The sequence below is a fragment of the Fundulus heteroclitus genome, chromosome 6, assembly GCF_011125445.2.
Source record: "Fundulus heteroclitus isolate FHET01 chromosome 6, MU-UCD_Fhet_4.1, whole genome shotgun sequence".
NCBI classification, from domain to species: domain Eukaryota; kingdom Metazoa; phylum Chordata; class Actinopteri; order Cyprinodontiformes; family Fundulidae; genus Fundulus; species Fundulus heteroclitus.
In genome coordinates this window covers 12,234,343-12,252,236 of record NC_046366.1, presented here as the reverse complement: position 1 = coordinate 12,252,236, position 17,894 = coordinate 12,234,343, and the positions used below count along the sequence as shown (strand labels likewise).

General features: G+C 41.7%; 1 protein-coding gene across 2 annotated transcripts in view; it reads right to left on the bottom strand.

Annotated features, from left to right (window-relative positions):
* Nucleotides 1-2,066: 2,066 nt before the first annotated feature.
* The window catches only part of LOC105934556 (protein unc-13 homolog A), a 47,190-nt gene continuing 31,362 nt past the window's right edge, over nucleotides 2,067-17,894 (bottom strand). For both annotated transcript variants that reach the window (XM_036138060.1, XM_036138061.1), the window contains 20 exons: nucleotides 17,695-17,763; nucleotides 17,406-17,495; nucleotides 16,987-17,121; nucleotides 16,724-16,851; nucleotides 16,311-16,396; nucleotides 15,689-15,815; nucleotides 15,497-15,593; nucleotides 14,442-14,585; nucleotides 14,269-14,346; nucleotides 13,688-13,765; nucleotides 11,857-11,945; nucleotides 11,606-11,749; nucleotides 9,448-9,571; nucleotides 8,867-8,923; nucleotides 8,697-8,777; nucleotides 5,652-5,799; nucleotides 5,159-5,215; nucleotides 2,716-2,802; nucleotides 2,483-2,639; nucleotides 2,067-2,390 (listed from right to left, as the gene is read on the bottom strand). In XM_036138060.1, the coding sequence (XP_035993953.1) occupies nucleotides 2,102-2,390; nucleotides 2,483-2,639; nucleotides 2,716-2,802; nucleotides 5,159-5,215; nucleotides 5,652-5,799; nucleotides 8,697-8,777; nucleotides 8,867-8,923; nucleotides 9,448-9,571; nucleotides 11,606-11,749; nucleotides 11,857-11,945; nucleotides 13,688-13,765; nucleotides 14,269-14,346; nucleotides 14,442-14,585; nucleotides 15,497-15,593; nucleotides 15,689-15,815; nucleotides 16,311-16,396; nucleotides 16,724-16,851; nucleotides 16,987-17,121; nucleotides 17,406-17,495; nucleotides 17,695-17,763 (2,265 nt within the window). In that variant the 3' untranslated portion in view covers nucleotides 2,067-2,101. The remainder of the gene's footprint in view (nucleotides 2,391-2,482; nucleotides 2,640-2,715; nucleotides 2,803-5,158; nucleotides 5,216-5,651; nucleotides 5,800-8,696; nucleotides 8,778-8,866; nucleotides 8,924-9,447; nucleotides 9,572-11,605; nucleotides 11,750-11,856; nucleotides 11,946-13,687; nucleotides 13,766-14,268; nucleotides 14,347-14,441; nucleotides 14,586-15,496; nucleotides 15,594-15,688; nucleotides 15,816-16,310; nucleotides 16,397-16,723; nucleotides 16,852-16,986; nucleotides 17,122-17,405; nucleotides 17,496-17,694; nucleotides 17,764-17,894) is intronic.

The window sequence follows — 17,894 nt, the reverse complement described above, 5'->3', positions numbered from 1 at the left end:
ACCAAAGCTGAACCCTTGGGTCTGTGTGCAAAACGTCACCCTGAACACTTCCCTCGTGAAATACAGTAGTGGCAGCATGGTGCTGAGGGGGAGGTTTTCCTAAGCATGGAGAGGAAAACTGGTCAGAGATGAATGGACGATGGATGAAGCTAAATATAGGGCAGCTCTTTGCAAAAGGCAAAGGTTCGCCTTCCAGCAGGACGACACAAGGGAACGTGTTTGACGTGGACCAGATAAAGCCCAAGGCCTAAATCTAATTCAGAAGCTGTTAAAAGACTCGAGAGCCAATGTTCAAAGTAGCTCTCTGTAATCAATATGTTGTATGTTGTGTTGTTATAGCACAGTACGCTATATGCAGAACGGGAAGCACTGCAGATGTCAGCTAATTACTAAGTTCAGGCTCTCCGTACCTGTGATACAGCGGGTGACGCTTGTTTAGTACGGCATGAGGCATTAAGATCATTAAGAAACTACAACTAACATCCGTTTTTCAGCACATCCTTGTCATCCAGATGGAAATAATGAGTCCGATTTTTTTTCCGGTGGCTGGATAGACGACTTATTATCTGTGGTCTACCATTTCTATGACCCCAAAGCAGAAAGACGTGAAAACCTCTTCGCAACGTTTATTTATTGCAAGTCGTCTTGTTATTGCGACAATCCTCAGTAGTATCCCGAGTTTCCTAACGCGTGCTGCCCTGTTCTAGACAGGCGACGCTGGTAGACTCGTGCTATGAAGACTTGCCGTTAGCCACTGATGAACACAAACGCAGGCCGCCCTTTCTAGAAGTGTGTTGGTAAAAAACCTTTGAAAACTCGTGTCCATTTCCTTCCACTTCACAACTATGCACTGCGTTGTGTTGGTCTATCTATGAAGTCAAACTCTTTTAAAACACATCGAACACTGCGGACGTAAGTTAAAAACATCTTGAAAAGTTCAAGAACTATAAATAGTTTTTGCAAGGCACTGCAGCTGAGAGGAAGCTTGTCTTCAGTTTGCCGAAAGAAGCACTGGCAGTATGTTTTAGTGAAAGTGACAACCCAGTCCACAGATCTTATAGCCCTTTTTTTTTGGTGGTGGTGGGGGGGTAATGTGCAGCCAGGGGGTGTGTTGGGGTATTGCTCCGTTTAATGTGATGCACATTCAGGTCACAACCTCCGCTTCACCCTAATGCATCACAACTGTGGCTTTCTCTGTCGGCGTGTCGTCTCTGCGATGATGAGCAGTGGATGACACCTTGGTGTCTCAGGATTATACGCACCATGCTCCAAACAGATATCCTGTCAGGGGACGGGAGGTGGGGGGGGGGGGGATCACAGTGTTTCTGGGGTCAACATGCAGGACGTTAATACATTACAGCAAAGACTAGGAACATGTCGCCCCTCGACACCGATTTACGTTCTCTTTTTTTTTGTGTGGAGTTTTTTGGGCAGAAAAAGTGCCTCATACACCGCATCACGCGATAGGAAGACTGCGTAGAGCAAATGGGGGGATGGGGGGGGGGGGGGGGCGAAGAACGAGATCAGACACACAAGCAAACAGACGGGCAGAGAGATGATGACGAGGACTGCTCTCCTGAAGATGCAGAGAAGCAAAAGTGCAAAGTGGTCAAACTATTCGAATAGTTTTTGTTGTCGGTTTGCGGTGCTTTTCATCACAACTAAATTGTACAGCGTATAAAAGGTGTGATGTCGCAGAAAGAGTGTTGGGGGATTAATTAACGGTGAACTTTGAGTAGTGCAGATGCAGAAATATTCAAAATTAAATAAAATCTTATATATATATATATATATATATATATATATATATATATATATATATATATATATATATATATATATATATATATATATATATATATATATATATATATAAATAAACTCACTCCCCCGTGTTTGCATTGATAACATTACCATGTAGATGTTGCATAATGTATGCAGATATATGTACAATACAGCAGGTTCCCATGTGTGCTTGTATATCGCACGTGGTTTTCTATGTGGCCGCGGGTGTTATGTGTGCGTAACACGATGCCTCGTCGGGTACGATTCATTTTTTTTTTTTTTGTGCACACGTGTTCTCCGTTCGCCCTCCTCCCCATCAGCTGCGGCCCTCCTCTGCCGAGCGCTGGTCGGACTTGAGCTTGACGAACTCTTTGGCCACGTCGTCGTTGTTGCGCTGGGAGAGGATGCGCAGCACCGTCAGGCCCGTCTCGTCCATGTGGACCCGCCGTCCCAGCGGCAGCCAGCAGGTGACGCTGCCCTTGTTCGCCATGTCCTTCACCTGCAGCACGGCCATCCCCACGGTGCGGTCCTCCCTGGCGAAGCAGTAGTCCTTCACGCACACCTGCAGCTCGTAGCTCTCCGGACCCACTTCGGTACCAAGCGAGCTGAAACGCAGGAAACGCGTTGACGTTTTTCAGTCGCCGATCATCTCGTTTATAGCCAAAGCGAGAGGATGGTAAACCCGGTGGGTACTCACTACTGAAAGCTCTCGTTGAACTTTGGCGACCAGCTGTTGTTCTTGGACTTGGTGGCAAATTTCCTCTTTTTGTCACTGAGGTGAGGCCCAATGATGTAGACTTCCACAAAAGGCCTGAAGCCTTGTGCTTTCCATTTCAGGTCATTAGCAGCCACCACTGGAGGGGAGAGAGAGGTGAGCAAAAGGAAGGAGAAGCAGCAGGACTCACACGACTCCACAGTGCAGCCTCTAACCTTTAATACTGATCTTGTGCTCTCCGTTCGGCTGGGGCAGGATGTCCACGTTCATGACCACCTCACCAACCGCGTCCACTCCCGATGCTGCAAAGGAACACTCAGTTATGAGTGAGATGCTCTTTTTAAACAGAAGGGTAAAATGGTTCACATTTTCACATTTTACGACCACAAACTGCAGTGCATTTTACTAGGATTTTTTTTGACAGACCAAAAAGGGAATTTTACAACAGAGAATCTAAAAAGTGTGGCAAGTTATGATATTCAGCCCTAGTCTCCATAGCCACCCTTCACTGCAATCACAGCTGAAGTCTTTTGAGTAAGTCTCTACCATCTTTGGACACCTACAGACTGAAATCTTTGCCTATCCCCCTTTTCAAAGCAGCTCAAGCGCCGTCAGATTTGACGGAGAGCGTCTGTGAGGAACATTTTACAAGCCTTGCTGCAGATTCTCAGTTGGATCTGTTCATTCTAACACACAGACAAGCTGTGATTTAAATCATTCTTTTGCAGCTCTAGCTGTATGTTGAAGGTTGTTGTCCAGCTAGAAGCTGAGCTACCACTCCATCCCAAGCCATTTGAAGCCAATAAAAGGCTTTCTTCGAAGATTGCCCTGCATTTAAGTCATTTAACTCTTCCCATCACTTCTGATCAGCTTCTCTGTCCCTTCTGAAGAAACTCATTCCCACAGCACGATGCTGCCACCACCATGTCTCATCATGTGGATGGTGTGGTCAGGCTGATGTGCAGTGTGTGTTTACCGCCACATATGTTTTTTTTTTTTTTTTGCATGTATGCTAAAAGGCTCAATTTTGTTCTCATCTGACCACAAGTCTGCTGCGTCCCTGACTTGGCTTGTCTCAAATGGGGAATTTAATGGTGTCCTCTTGCCGTTATTCTAGGCCAGATTTCTGTAGTGCTCAACTAACGAATGTTCTGTCAACAGATTCTCCCACCTGAGCTGTGAGTCTCCGCAGATCCTCCAGAGCTACCATGTGCCTTTTCCCATCGGCTGCTCCTCTATTATTGTTCTCCCTTGAGATGTCAGTTTGAGGGGATGATCATACATTGACAATAAGCGAGATGCAGATTTCAGTTTGCCCGGTGCATTATGGGTAAGTTCAACACCCATGGCGGAAAGTCATAAAAATGGCGGAAAGTAATGAAGCGAATTATGATTCTCTGTCAAATGACACGTCTGTCCTCTGCAGAGACACTGTCTCTGTTTTAAACTGGGACACTAAAGTTAAGCTTAGCTAGGCGCTTAAAGCACTAGTCTAGCTCGAGGTGCACTGGGAGCGAAAATCAGAGAGTGACTATGAGGTGAGGGAGAGACAAGTATTTTCTTCAGTGAGGGGTGAGGGGGCTGGAAGGTTCACCGCGGCGGTCCCGTGACCCAAAGCACCTCTGAAGCTCCGCACAGGTAGACGGTGTCAAGATGCTCCAGGGCAAGGAATATATGTGCTGACAGCACGCACCATCAGACCATGATAAAATGCTTTTGTACAGCACATCTTACTGAGATGATAAAGAGGAATATGTCATTGTAGCTTTTTAAGCAGTATGATGTCTGACTGTAAACCTCATATTTCTGTAATTTGCTAAAACCCAACTGCCCTGAATAAAGTGTTGTTTTGGCCACATTAACGTGGGTGAAGTGATATGACGACGTATGGTGCCTCTAATTTAGACATGCAGCGTCTATATTCATTCAAGCATCTATATTCATCAACATTTCTGTTATTCCTGGACGCATTTGAATTATTTAAAAAGTGACCAGGGGCAAAACAATATTTCTGTTTCCATGTTCTCTCTCACTCCTCTCTTCTCTGTCGGCTAGTGCCGACAGGGCAGCCGCCCTGAGCCTCACAGCTCCCTCGGTTTCAAGATTAGACGGCCTATAAAGATGAAAACTAGACTAAATAAATGTGTACAAAAAAAAACAATTTTATGTCCGTCTGGATCTTTCTTTTCTCTCGGGAAACTGTGAAGACTGAAGGAAGGTTTACAACCGCATTTCTTCTTTCCGTCTTTGGGTGAACTTGGTGGAGACAAAACTACAGTGATGGCGGGGCTTGTCTGGTAGAAAAATGTTCAAACTTGTACAACTTACGCAAACGCAAATACTTATTATCATCATGTGATCAGTTGTCTGTGAGACGTCCAATGCTTTTGGAAGCATCTTATATCCTAACTCAGCTTAACACATCTCCCTGACTTGTACCTTGGTCGCCAGGACGCTATTTTTTCACTAATGTTCTCTGACGTTACAACCAGGTGGAGGTATAAATACATTTGCACAAGGAAGTGAAAACATATAACTATTAATATGCCAAATACATGCATTTAGCTCCATAACTGCTTTAACAGGGGGCACCATGTTTGCTTCTTCACAGTTTGATCAGGGAGAGGAGCGTGAAAACTAGTTTGGCTCAAACTTTACCTTTCTCTGGTGGGGTGTCTTCATTTGCAGTATACCTGATTCCTTTCCCCCCATGGACTGAGGGTCGAGAGAAAAAAAGATAAGATTATAAGGTGGCACAGTAGGGAAAGGATCAGCAAACACTGAAAAAGTTGCTAATAAAGTAGAAAACAGGAGTAGAATTGGCTCATTGATTCATTATTCAAACAGGTTTTGATTTCAGAGAAGACATTACTAAGTATTTATCAGTTGTGGGAACGACGATCGGTAAACATTTAGTCAGACACAGCAATTAAAAAAGTAGCCGGCAGGATTGTGCAGAATAAATCGTTGTTGTTTTTTTCACAATACTGTAAACACAATCCATTTTACTGCCATAAAGGCATTAACAAAGCAACAGAGCTCTTTGAAAGCAGCTCAAAGTATTGTTGTGTGCAGCCGATCGTCTCTTCTCTGCCAAAATGTGTGTGTGTGTGTGTGTGTGTGTGTGTGTTGCTGCTCTCTGAAGTCGTACCCTGGGCATGCTGGGAGAGGATGAACTTCCTGATGAGCTTGTCAGTGGCCTGCGTGTACAAGGACAGGGCGTAGCGCAGAGACTGCAAATCGGGACTCTTCTCTAAGAACGTCTTCTTCAGGCCGACGCCGCCCGCATGGAAATATTGCTGTTTAACAGATATGACACACAGATTACTGTACGGCACGCCGTGAGCTGCTAGCATATATGAACTATAGCACTAAGGAATGCGCTTTGTAGTGTGCAGCATGCGTCCAGCACGCCTGATGCAGGAACTAAAGACCCATAAAAAGAACAATACGACCTGGGAAAGGCTGTTCCAGCAGTGTGAAAAAACAAATTTACCTGAAATATTAGAACTGTGAAACCACTTTTAATAGCTTTAAATACCTGAATCTTGTACTAATATAGGGCCAATTTTAGAATCCTAAAGTTAGTCTGCTTTATCCGGCCCAAAACCAGTTCTGATGTGTGTTTGGGATGATTGTCCTGTTTGATTAGCCAACTGTCTGTAAGTTGCAGCCATCTAGCTGCTGATTTGAGGTGAAATTCTCAATCACCACGCTAAACACCACGCTAAACAATGTCAAGGTAAAAAAAATCCTTGCCTTTACTCCTCCTTGTCATACGAATGGCCGTTGTGGCAAAAGATTTCAGTCTTCGCTTCACCTGACAATAAAATAAGTCTTCCAAAAGCATTTTGTCTGTGTAGACATCGGCAAATTTCAGTCGAGCTTAAAGGCGTCAAATTTGGGCATCGTTTCTTGCTCAGGTACTTGAGACGCCTCCAGATCAATTCCTTTCTTCTTGACAATTTACGGCCCCATTTTCACCGTCCTTCTTCCGCCATTTGTTCCCTGCCAGCTTCCACTTCATCGGCAGGTGGTTAAAGCGTCATTTTGGCCCCCGCCATCTTCTAATCCTGTCGTTTTCTGTCATTTCACATCTTACTTTTTTTTGGGACGTTTCCTTACCTGCCTTGACAACCAGTAGTTTAAAAAAAAAAAAAAATGTTTTTTTTTTTTTTTTTTTTTTACAGTTGTTATAAGATTGTTGTTTAAATCTAGACTTGGGACTAAAATCAAACTAAAATCTCAATTAATAATCTGATGGCCTAGTGGTAAGAGAGCAGGGTGCTTGCATCCTGGAGAGGCTGCAAGGTTCTGGGTTCAAATCCCACAGACTGCCACTCTGGGTCACTGAGAAAGACCCCAAGTCCCAGAATGCTCCCTGGGTACCACACAGTGGCAGTCCCCTGCTCCCTGAAGGATGGGTTAAATGCAGAGGATGATTTTCTTTGGATTTTATGTTGCAAAAACAAATAAAGATAAATATATATGTCATTGCACCCTTCTGCAAAAGGCTGCATTCTCTTTTACAAGTAAAGATGGGGCTTCCCAGCTAGGTGACTGCCATGGTTGTGGTGTTTTTTTTGCCCGGCTGGAGGCAGCATGATGAGACACAGAAGGAAGCCTTTCGCAGCTGCTAGTTCTTGACATCAGTTTGCCGTCTATGAGCTGTCAGATGTAATTATTTTTCTGCACTCAGTAATTTTGGACGTATTAATATGCAAATCAACTCTGCTTCCCCCGTTGCTGAGAAGATAGCTGTGTTGCTGAGATGAGACAGACATAATGCCTGTAGAAAGAGGCAAAAGGCAGCAGAGGAAAACCCAGAGCGTACTTTGCAAATCAGAGAGCTTTGACACACAGAAAAGGGGGTTTGTGTTAAGGGGATTTGCTGTGCAGAGGGGAAAATATACTCAGTTCTAAAAATCAATGCTCAGCAAGTGTCACAGAGAAAATGAGACTCTGTGGGACCCTTGTGTTTTGTGGAGAGGAGGATCCATCAAAGGAGTCACAGATCTGACATGCAGTGAGAGCTGAGCCCGCAGTTCCTGAGCACAGAGACAAACGCGCAGGCGACACACGTTAAAGACCTCAGAATGAAATACCGTAATTATCCCTTTCCACTTACAATACTTGTATCTAAAGGAAGCCAGATAAGGGAAGTTTTGTAGATCACCATGGCTGATGTTTATTAAAATATATATATCAGGTCCTGTAGACCACAAGTGTTTGGTTTGTGTAAATTAGAGAAGATATACGTTGTTAACACACAAGCCTTTTTGAGACAATATGGTGGGACTGTTATGTTAAAAAGGTTTTAACACTCGAAATTAACCTTCTACTCATTAGCCATGAAGATTTCGGCCCACCCAACAAGAGAAACGTAGTGGTTTCATTAATTATTTTAAGAAAACAAGGGAAACTTAAATGCAAATTTGTTGATTCTCCAAGAGGAAAATACTAAGGCTGAGGATTGACAGCTTGTATCAGTCATTTTATACTTTCTAGAATACAAAATCCAACAAGTGATGTTAAATGTTAAAATCTTTTCACTGGTGAAAGCTTTGGAATCCAATAAAAAAAAAAGAAAAACAAAGACTGGGTGAGCTGACACTGTCTTTGGTGTTTTTGTATTAAAGGAACAGAGACACACCACAAAATCCGCTGGTTCCCAGAATCTGTCATTTCTCCGTTGGAAAATGAAATATTGGATATTTTTTCAATCGCTAGCGCAAATACTATCAGGTCGCGCTAATAGCTCTTCAGCCTGGAAATGGTTACGTTGGAATGAAGACCTAGTGCTATTTTCATTTCAGTAAGGTAAATATAAAAGCTGTAAAAGGTTATTTAAAAAAAAAAAAAAAACTATTTTATATATAGGCATGTCAGTTGGCATGTTTTTCAGTCTTGATTGTTTTGTACCAACTCTGTCCTGAACCAAAAAGCACTTGTCTGCCCGAGAACTTCAATTCATACCTTAATGATTGTTCCTTATATTATTGAAAAACAAACTTCAGCATTTAACTAGAAGTCTGAACATATTACAACAAAGTTGATCTGTTGTAGCTTGAGAGTCTAAGCTATCAGCGCTAACCATGCTAATGGCTAATATAAGATGCCAAAAACTGTTGAAAACTTAAATGCTACAATCATTTTGTCTTTGCTTCAGAAGAAGGCGCAGCAAAAAGGTTTATACCTTAATAGTATCAAGTGCCAGCTCTATGACTGCACACTGTTTGGGAGTCAGGGCTTTGGCCTCCTCTCGGCCCATGTGCTCCTGCAAGACAAAAAATGCACAGGAGTCAGTCTGTGCTCCCACTATATATAAAGTACTTTACTGGCCTTTCTGCCATCTGCATGGGTCACCTTGAGCTTGGAGAGCTGTCCCAAGTCCTTAGCAGCATTGAAGATCATCTGGGTTCCCTAAAGAAAGATAGTCAAACATCAGTGACAACAGAAAGAGGATAAGAGTCCTGGCAGATTTTAAGGGATTTGCAGGATTTGTAAAGTGAGAAGAGCTATAAATGCATGATAAGCTGGTTGGAGTGAAATACCCTGCGAACAAACACAGTAAATGACCACTTTGGGTGAAGTTTGCAAGTAGAGGGAGGACTGAGGTTCAAGTTGCGAACAGCTATCTGTGTTACAATGGCAGGATGTGCAGCCATTTAAATCAAATTTTGATGCACTCTATTCTAAGAGGAACAAATATGACAGATGATAGAGTGTTCATGTTATAGGCGGTGCGCCTTCATGCTTTAAGAGACTATTCACACTTACAATGACCTAAGAGACAGAAGAATAGGAGCAATAGGGGGAGCTGGCAGCATAGACGGGTTACTGTACAGCCGTGGCTGAATAAACTAAAATAGACTGCCGAGTTTAAGAGGCACAGAGCATGGAGAGGGAGGAGATAACAGGAGAGTGTGTGTGCGTTTCTTATATACCGTCTGGTCCGTAAGCGTTGGAAGCACAATCGTTTTTTCCATTGTGTTCATCACCAGTTTCCACAGTTCCTTCAGCACTCTCTTCAGGACGGTCTTCTCACAGATCTTTGCAAACAGCGACAAGCTACAACGCAACAACACACAATCTGTCAACCCACTTGAGCCACACACGTCTGAGATCTGTACTTCTATTTCCAGCACATATCCGAGGAAAAAAGGCCGGGAAGCTGTTTGATGTATAAATAAAAAGATAAAGCAATGACTGGAAAAACCATTCACCTGCTACAATAATAAGACGTTACATAATGAAGCCGAAGCAACAGATTACACAGAAAAATGAAGCGAGATCTTTGTAGACAAAGGCTGACAACCAACAATGAATGGATTGAACTTTGTGCCTGGAGGAAGCACAGCATAAAAAAAACAGACAGCACTCTGTTGAGAAAAATCACTGCATGAACTCAGCAACACCTCCTAAAAACAGCCAGCAAAGAATAATTTAGCTTTTACAATGAAAAACCTTTCACAGCAAGTGACAGACTCCATCCTGTACACTTTTGTCACCTTCATTTATTTGTCAAACATGGGGTCCATTTTTTCTACCCAACTTGCTCTGCTAAATATGTTTATAGCAAGGTTCTCTGCTTGGAGCAGTCTGGTTTACACTTTTTTGTTCATGCTATAACATATTGTACATTCAAACATTTTCAATGTATGCAGATGACACTATAATTTTTGAACAGGGGCCAAAATGTTTACATTGTTTTGTTCTATATTAAAATTAAACCATATGGCAGCTGTTTTTTTTTTTTTGGCAAAGATTGTCCAAAGTGTGGCACAAGGACAATTTGCCACCCTGGAAATTATGTTGTGTGATCCCCAAATTTACAAATGGTATAAATGTGGCCCGCTAGCATAGGCAGTTAATGCAGATGGACACTTTACGTAATTGCATAGCACATTTTTACTAAGAGGTGTAAATCTTCTTTAAAACAGAAAATTTTAGGAGCAATACAAAGTTTTTTTTTCTGTTATTAGCCCTGTTTTTGGTTGCTTCAATTTTAATTTAATTAAAAACAGACTTTGACACACCCATTTATTAAACTGGCAAAATGCAGCAAGCATTTTTTTTATTTTTTTTTAAAGAGAGACCAATAAAATCAGAAAATTTCATTACTTTTTCTTTTAGAAGTCAAACGTGTGAGATGCTTTTTCTAATGGTTACACAACCACTTTTTACATTAATCAGACTAATATATTGTATATTTCAGTTACTGCTGAGTGGATGAAAAAATAGACACCATATAATTATAATGGGTTTCATAGATAATTAAAGGTTTTATAGCCTGTAAGTACTTCCGACTTTGTGAATTTGGTTTGGGCACCATCGTTTTTGGATGTGACCATAATACTTTACAAATAGATCAAATCATATAACAAAAAAAACCAAAAACATTATTTCCTAAAATCGTTGTAACTTTCAGGGAAACATAATTTATTGAGTCCCTAATATTTTTATAGCTTTAAATGTGCCTGTGTTGAATCTAAGATTTTAAATGGGCTTGATTAGTCTAATTAAGCACTTTGAATCGTCTTCTTACTGAAAGTGCTTTATAAATAAACTTGCCTTGCCTTAAGTTGCATTGGGACAATTGTCAACAGCTGAGCGACAACATTTGGACAAGCTGTGGCATCGGTTGTCAATCCTGGAGCAGATAATCACCAAATTTAGTGTTCTCCACATAAAATCCCTAAAGACCATCTAAAATGATAACTCAAGTAACCTCAAAGTAGGACCACTTATAACCTCTGTGTAATTATTTAACCTTTTATTTCTATATGCTGCTTCCCACATTTTTGTTAGCATTATTATTGTTCATTTATGCACACTGTCCTGTCACTAGAAAAAAGCTTAAATAGTTTTTAAAAGAACACCTGATACCTAAACCAGTAGTAAATATTATTTTGCTATTTCTGAAATGTGCTGCAGGCCATGAAAACTAGATGAGAAATAATTTTGTCACAATATTATTCAATAACATATATTGTTTTAAAGCTATTTTACATTTATTGTCAGGTTTTATAGCATTTTCCTGGCTTTACAGTACATCACATAACTTGACTTCCACCCTGATAAGTAACATCCATCCTCACTTACTTGCTGTCCAGGAAATCCATGATCGGTTGCAGGACGTTGTCAGCCTCCTGAACCACGCTGCCATTTGCTGGGACTGTCTGACCTTTGACCTGGGCTAGGATGTCCCCCATCTGCCTCACGTTATCCTCAATCTGGGGTTGGAAGCTATGACGAGAACCCACAAGGAACAAGGTGAGCACAGACGATGAAATCTTCTGCAGAAAAGTTTTTTTTTCCTCCAGTTTTATGTAGAATCAAGCAGAAACACCCACCTGACAGCGAAGATGTGGCTGAGGTCGTCCATGACGCTGTTCAGTTTGTTCTGGAGCTCCTTCAGGAAATCACTTGCCTCCACGTTGAGCTGGAACAAAGACAGCTATGTTCAGCGGGGGTGTCCTTTAGAAGAGACTGTATACACAGTGTGCTGCTTGAACTTAAGATTTTGTCACCTTACTACCAGAAACTCAATAGTATCTTTTAGGATTTGGTATAATAAACCAACACAAAGTAGTAGATGATTGTGAAGTGGAAATTCACGGTAGCTCTGATTGCTGCCCTGCTGGAAGGTGAACCTCCACCCTACGCTTTTGTTGCCTTACTGGTCCCATTAACTCTGATCAGATTTCCAAGCCCTGCTGAAGAGGAAATTCCCACAACAAGATGCAGCCAACATCACGGGGGGATGGTGTGGTAGGGGTAATGTGCATCAATAGTTGTTGTTGTGGCTTTAATGTAGGGCAAAAAGTTCAAAGCAGACAACCTTCTTCCACATGTTTGCAGTGTCTCCTGCGTGGCTAGTTGCACATTGCAAAAGGAGGTTTGTTTTGGCCTTCTTTCAACAGCTTTCTTCTCACCACCACTGTATTAAGGACAGATTTGTGCAGTTTACAGCTAATAGCTGTCCCACCAGCAGATTCTCACACCTGAGCTTTGGATCCCTGCAGCTCCTCCAGAGTTACCACGGGGGCTTCTTCTCAGATTAATGTTCTTTTGTTCAGCCTGTTAGTTTAGCTGGATGGCCATGCCTTGGTATGTTTGCAGTTGTGCAACATCTCTTTCAATTTTAGATGATTGATTGAACAGAGCTCTGAGATGTTTAAAGCTTGCAATATTGTTTTGTAACCTAAAATTTTCTCCATAACTTTCCCCCTGGCCTGTCCGCTCGGGTCCTTGGTCTTCATGATGCTGTTTGTTCAGTCTAAGTTTTTCTTATCAACCTGAGGTTTTCAGAGAACAGCTGAATTTATACTGAGATTAAACAACTACTGAAGGCAATTGTTTGAACTGTATATTATTTAGGGGTTTCAGAGTAAAGGGGAGATAACTATTTGCAAACAACCTGAAAACATGTATTATTATCCTCCCACTCCCCAGCAACGTATTACTTTTTGTTGGGTTATTATTGTGCTGGATGATAATTCAATATCAATATCAATATCAATATCAATATATATATATATATATATATATATATATATATATATATATATATATATATATATATATATATATATATATATATATATATATATATATATATATATATATATATATATATATATATATATATATATATATATATATATATCGATCGATAGACGTGTGGTGCGATAGAAAAAAAAAGGGTAAAAAAAATTTCAAAAGAAGTTTTCCTTCCTTTTGCATTCTAGCCTATTGTGTAGGTTAATACTACAGTCATTACATCCTTCCAGCCAATCACAAACCCAGACACAGGAACGCTCCGTCCCCTTCAAAGAGTTCAGAGAGCACATGTTCTTTTCTTTCTTTAACACTTACAGTTTTGGTAAAAAATTGGTTGAATAGATTGAATAGAGTTTGAATTCAATCCTCTTTATTTAAAAAAAATAGGTCATTAAGCAACAGCATAATATGTACAGGACTGCACTTAAAATACATTCTCTGAATTTTTTGATAATTATCGACATGGATCAATGTGATTTCTACTTTATTGATATGCTTTTTTTATATATATATCGCCCAGCCGTAGTCTATTACATGTAATCCCAACAAAATCTGGTTAAAATGTGGGAAAGTTTACCAGGAAGGAATACTACTGCAAGACTCTGCAGATGCAAAACTTACATCTTTTCCTCCCATGGCCTCAAACATCTTCTCCAGCTGAACCCGGAGCTGCTGGATGTTATTGATGATGATACATGGCTTAAAGGAGGGAAAAAGGAAAATCATTTCACACGTGCATAAAAGCAAACACCTCTCTATAACTTCCCTTTCATAGTTTCCCTTTCCTATTTCTACATCTGCTCCTAGCTTTGCACTGCAATCAATCACGTTGAGGTCCCTTTAGCTTTTGCTTAACTGCTTCTTTGGCAAAAACACATTGTGGCTTGGGGCAGGAGAAGCTGTAGTTTTCTGTAATCACTGCTTCTCTGGGGGGTTCTGGTCTCTAGTGGACTGTAGCTTACTTTCCCCTCTAAGCCTATACCACTTTGAGCTAATTACACACCAGCCCTAATTCACTCCACTAAGTCTCAGCTCTTGAACTGAAGAGCGGTTTAATGTGCCCAAATAAATTAAACTGACAACAAACACTGTATAGATCTTAAAAATATACTTTAGATAACATAAACTTCCTGCAGTCACTTCATCTAGTCAACATGTGAATGTGTATGCCCTTCATAGGTTTAAATGTTGCAAATACTTACCACTTTCTCTTTTTTGACGTGATTTGGAAAGTCCTTTGCTATTATATCAGCATAGGAAAGCAGGACATTGCCAATAGTCTAAAAGAAACGAACAGTATGAAAAATATAAAATTATATTAGGTTGAAAACTAAGGTGAAGATATTCAGATGGAGCAGAGCGAGTCGAAAGTCACCTTGGCAAATCTCTTCATGTAGTTGCCAACAATCTGAGGGTCGGGACACTCCAGCTTGCGAATGATTTCAAAGCTCTGATTGAGCTGAGAGAACACGTCCACCACGGAGCAGGAGAACAAAGCGTGCTCCGACGTGACCTGGAACTGGAGATCAAGAGGGGCAGGGGGGTGGTGGACCGGAGGGAAAACTTCAAGGAGATGCTTTATGGTCCTGATGCTATCAACACTAACATCTGAGTTTCCTAACAGTGAAAGTGAGAGGTTTCAATCCCCACGAGGGGCTCCATCCACTGCAGAAACAATGAAACTACCCCCCCACACCGCTCGGCTGCCTGCGACTGGAATCAAACCACTTGTGGGTTGGTTTCTCCGAAAGCGTCTGGATCAGAGGGATGGGGGGGGTAATCAAAGGGTTATGATCAGGAAAAGTGGCCTCATTAGCAGCCCAGCCATTAGCCCAGAGCTGAATAGCGTTACGGTATGCGGCCCGAGCCCAGGGACCACCGTCTCGCTGACGCAAAGAAAGCAGAAGCTGCCTCGGGCGACAGTAATTGGACCCAAAGGATCCATGACATATGATACGGGAGACTCTTCAGCTGCTTTGTATCGACCTTCTTGCTGTGTGGCTACGTAGGTGTGAGACGGCAAGTGTGAGCCATCGCATCGTCCGTGTGTGTTTACGCTAACTCGCACTGGAGCATCTGCTCTGTTCCACAGTGAAGTGTTTTCCACAAGCCTTGGCTATCGAGTCATCATCGATTGCCTCGAGGCCTCCAATCTGCTGCTCACAGCTTGGATGGTGCCGAGTCACAAAACTGAATTAGCATAAAAGAAAAGCGTGAATATTCTCTCTTTTTTTTTTTTTTGGGTGGGTGGGTGTGCTTCACCTTGGAGAGCACATCCAGGTTGCTGCCTCAGCAAAAATGCTTTTTGAGTTATTTATATTTTAGCTGCCTGTTCTATTAAATGTGCGTTATAGTCATCTACAGGATTGTCTTGGCCATAGGTTTTAAGCAGCCTAACATTTAGCGATTTTTTTTCATTAGCAAACTTACCCCATCTTTCTTGTCCCTCTCCAGCGCTCCATGGAGGAAATCTCTGGAAACTTCCTCGTTTTCGTCCAACCACATGACGACGAATGGCTCGAACCAGCTGCACAGCAAAGATCGAACAGGCGCAAGATGAATCTTCCCGTCAGGGTGGTAAATCGCACGGGAGAGGCGCTCAGAAACGTAGAAAACACTCACGCTGGATATTCGGGTACGTGCTTCTGGAAAGTGGGCAGCTCCTTGCAGTATTCGTTATACAGCCACTTTACCTTGAAGTGCAAATTCATGTAGTCTGCACTTTTACACAGGCGGTGCTTCTCATGCTCTAAATATCACACAGACGGACAGGATGAGGAGACGGCCACACTCTGCTCTGACTCTAACATTAATACGCTGGCTGCTAAAAGTATTTACACCCCAATAACCTTTTCACAAATCTCAGTCTATTTTATTTGGGATTTTATGTGATAAAAAACATAAAGTAGTGCATAATTGTGAAATGGAAGAAAGTAAGAAAACATGTTTTTTTTTTTACAAATACAAATGAAATCGTATGATGTTCTTTAATTTTTAGGCACCTTTAGTCTGATCTGCTGATTATAAAATTATAATAAATAAATATTTTAAAAATATAATTTTCCTTTCACCAATTATACACTTCTTTCTGTTGGTATAAATCCTAATGAGATACACTGAAGATGGCGGTTGTGAAAAATCCTAAAAAAACTTCAACAGGGAACATTTTTGAAAGTCACTGTATAATTTACAAATTAAAAAACAACAAAGACTCATATACTATTCTCTGATATTAACAACTTACCTTCCATGGCGTATTTCATATCTTGTGCAAACATGTTCCACATGACTTCAGCGCTAATTTTGCCCACGTTGAGTTCTTGTGGAAACCTATGAGAGATTCAGGCAGCTGTTTCTATATTCATTTAGAAATGCAGTCACTGAGCAAGAGGCTCATTGATCTCCATCAGATCTTTTTTATCTCCATTCCCTCAGAAACCACAAACCTCTAAAATCTCTTGAGAAATAAGGAAATCTTAATTGTTTCTCAAAACAAAGTCCATGGGTTACTTTAAATTAATAATCACAAATATTATATCAAAGGTCTTTCTTTACTAGCTTCCATTTTAAAAGGCTTTTTTCTCAATAAATCCAACAAAGCTGCTATGTACTAATACATCTGGACTCCAGTGAACACCGGAATGAAAGCACACTCACTGATTAAGGCAAGGAGTGTATGAGTTTTTATCTTCCTCTATTATGGACACAATCAGTGTGATGAGCTTTGACCAGAAGTCCAGATTCTTGATGCTGGGACCCTGCTCATCTGGGGGGACGGCTTTCGCCTGGAAACACAAAGAGGTTGCGGGTTTACATCTGAACAGGGACGTGTAATGCCACAATGAGGGAAGAATAGAAACAGAGGTGTGCGGGGACACGGACCGGGCAGCACGTACATGCTTCGTATGCAATGAACTCACCGGGTCCGACTGATATTCCCTGTTGTACAGATCATGGCAGTTGTTGAAGATGTACTCGTAGGTGGAGTTGAGACAGGCTTTTACGCAGTCCTTCACCACCTGACTCGCCCTGGGTGGACTCTGCAGCTCCTGGACCTGAACGCAAATAGGAAGAACCATATGGTGGACTCAAAAACGCCACAAAGTATCCGTCAGACCTGCAGCGCTTCCTCACAGGACATTCAATGAACGGTTCATAAACAGCTAATAGGCACGGAGAGACGGTTTCAGGTTTACAACTTCAGTTCGAGTTGGGTAAAGAAATACTCATTCAGAATGTGCCTCGGGGGTAATTTCCAAAGAACATTAGGTCTGCCACATTTAATCTGAAGCTAGCTTCTGTAAAAGGAGTAAAAACACTTTCAGGTGTGCGCGCTCACCTTCATCCTGAAAAACGTGATGCTCGTCAGCAGGTCAACCGTAGACTTGAGGTCTTGAAGTCTTTCAGGACTGCTGGCGGGGAAATTATTCTTACAGCGAAGACAAACAAGAAGAGGCGTCAGAAACTGCGGCATCAGCAAAATGATCACACCACTTTCATCACCGTCTAAAAGCACGCGCGTGTACCTAAAAATAGCGCATGCAGATGCGGCCAGCAAGAGACAGAAAATCAACTGCCCTCGCGAGGCTGCTTAAAGCAGCGTGTAAATTAGAATCAGCGGTAAGTACCCGATACATGGACAGGTCGATCCTCAGGGAGTTGTGCAGCTGATCCAGCAGTTTGACAAACCTCTCTTTCTGCAGAGAAATAAAAACAGAACAGAGTCGCACAGTTTTAAAAACCCTGCACAGCTGCGACCAGCTGGCTGCACAGAGCCAGGATTGGGTTTGTTGGGCCTCATAAAGTTGCAAATCATACAAACTATTTG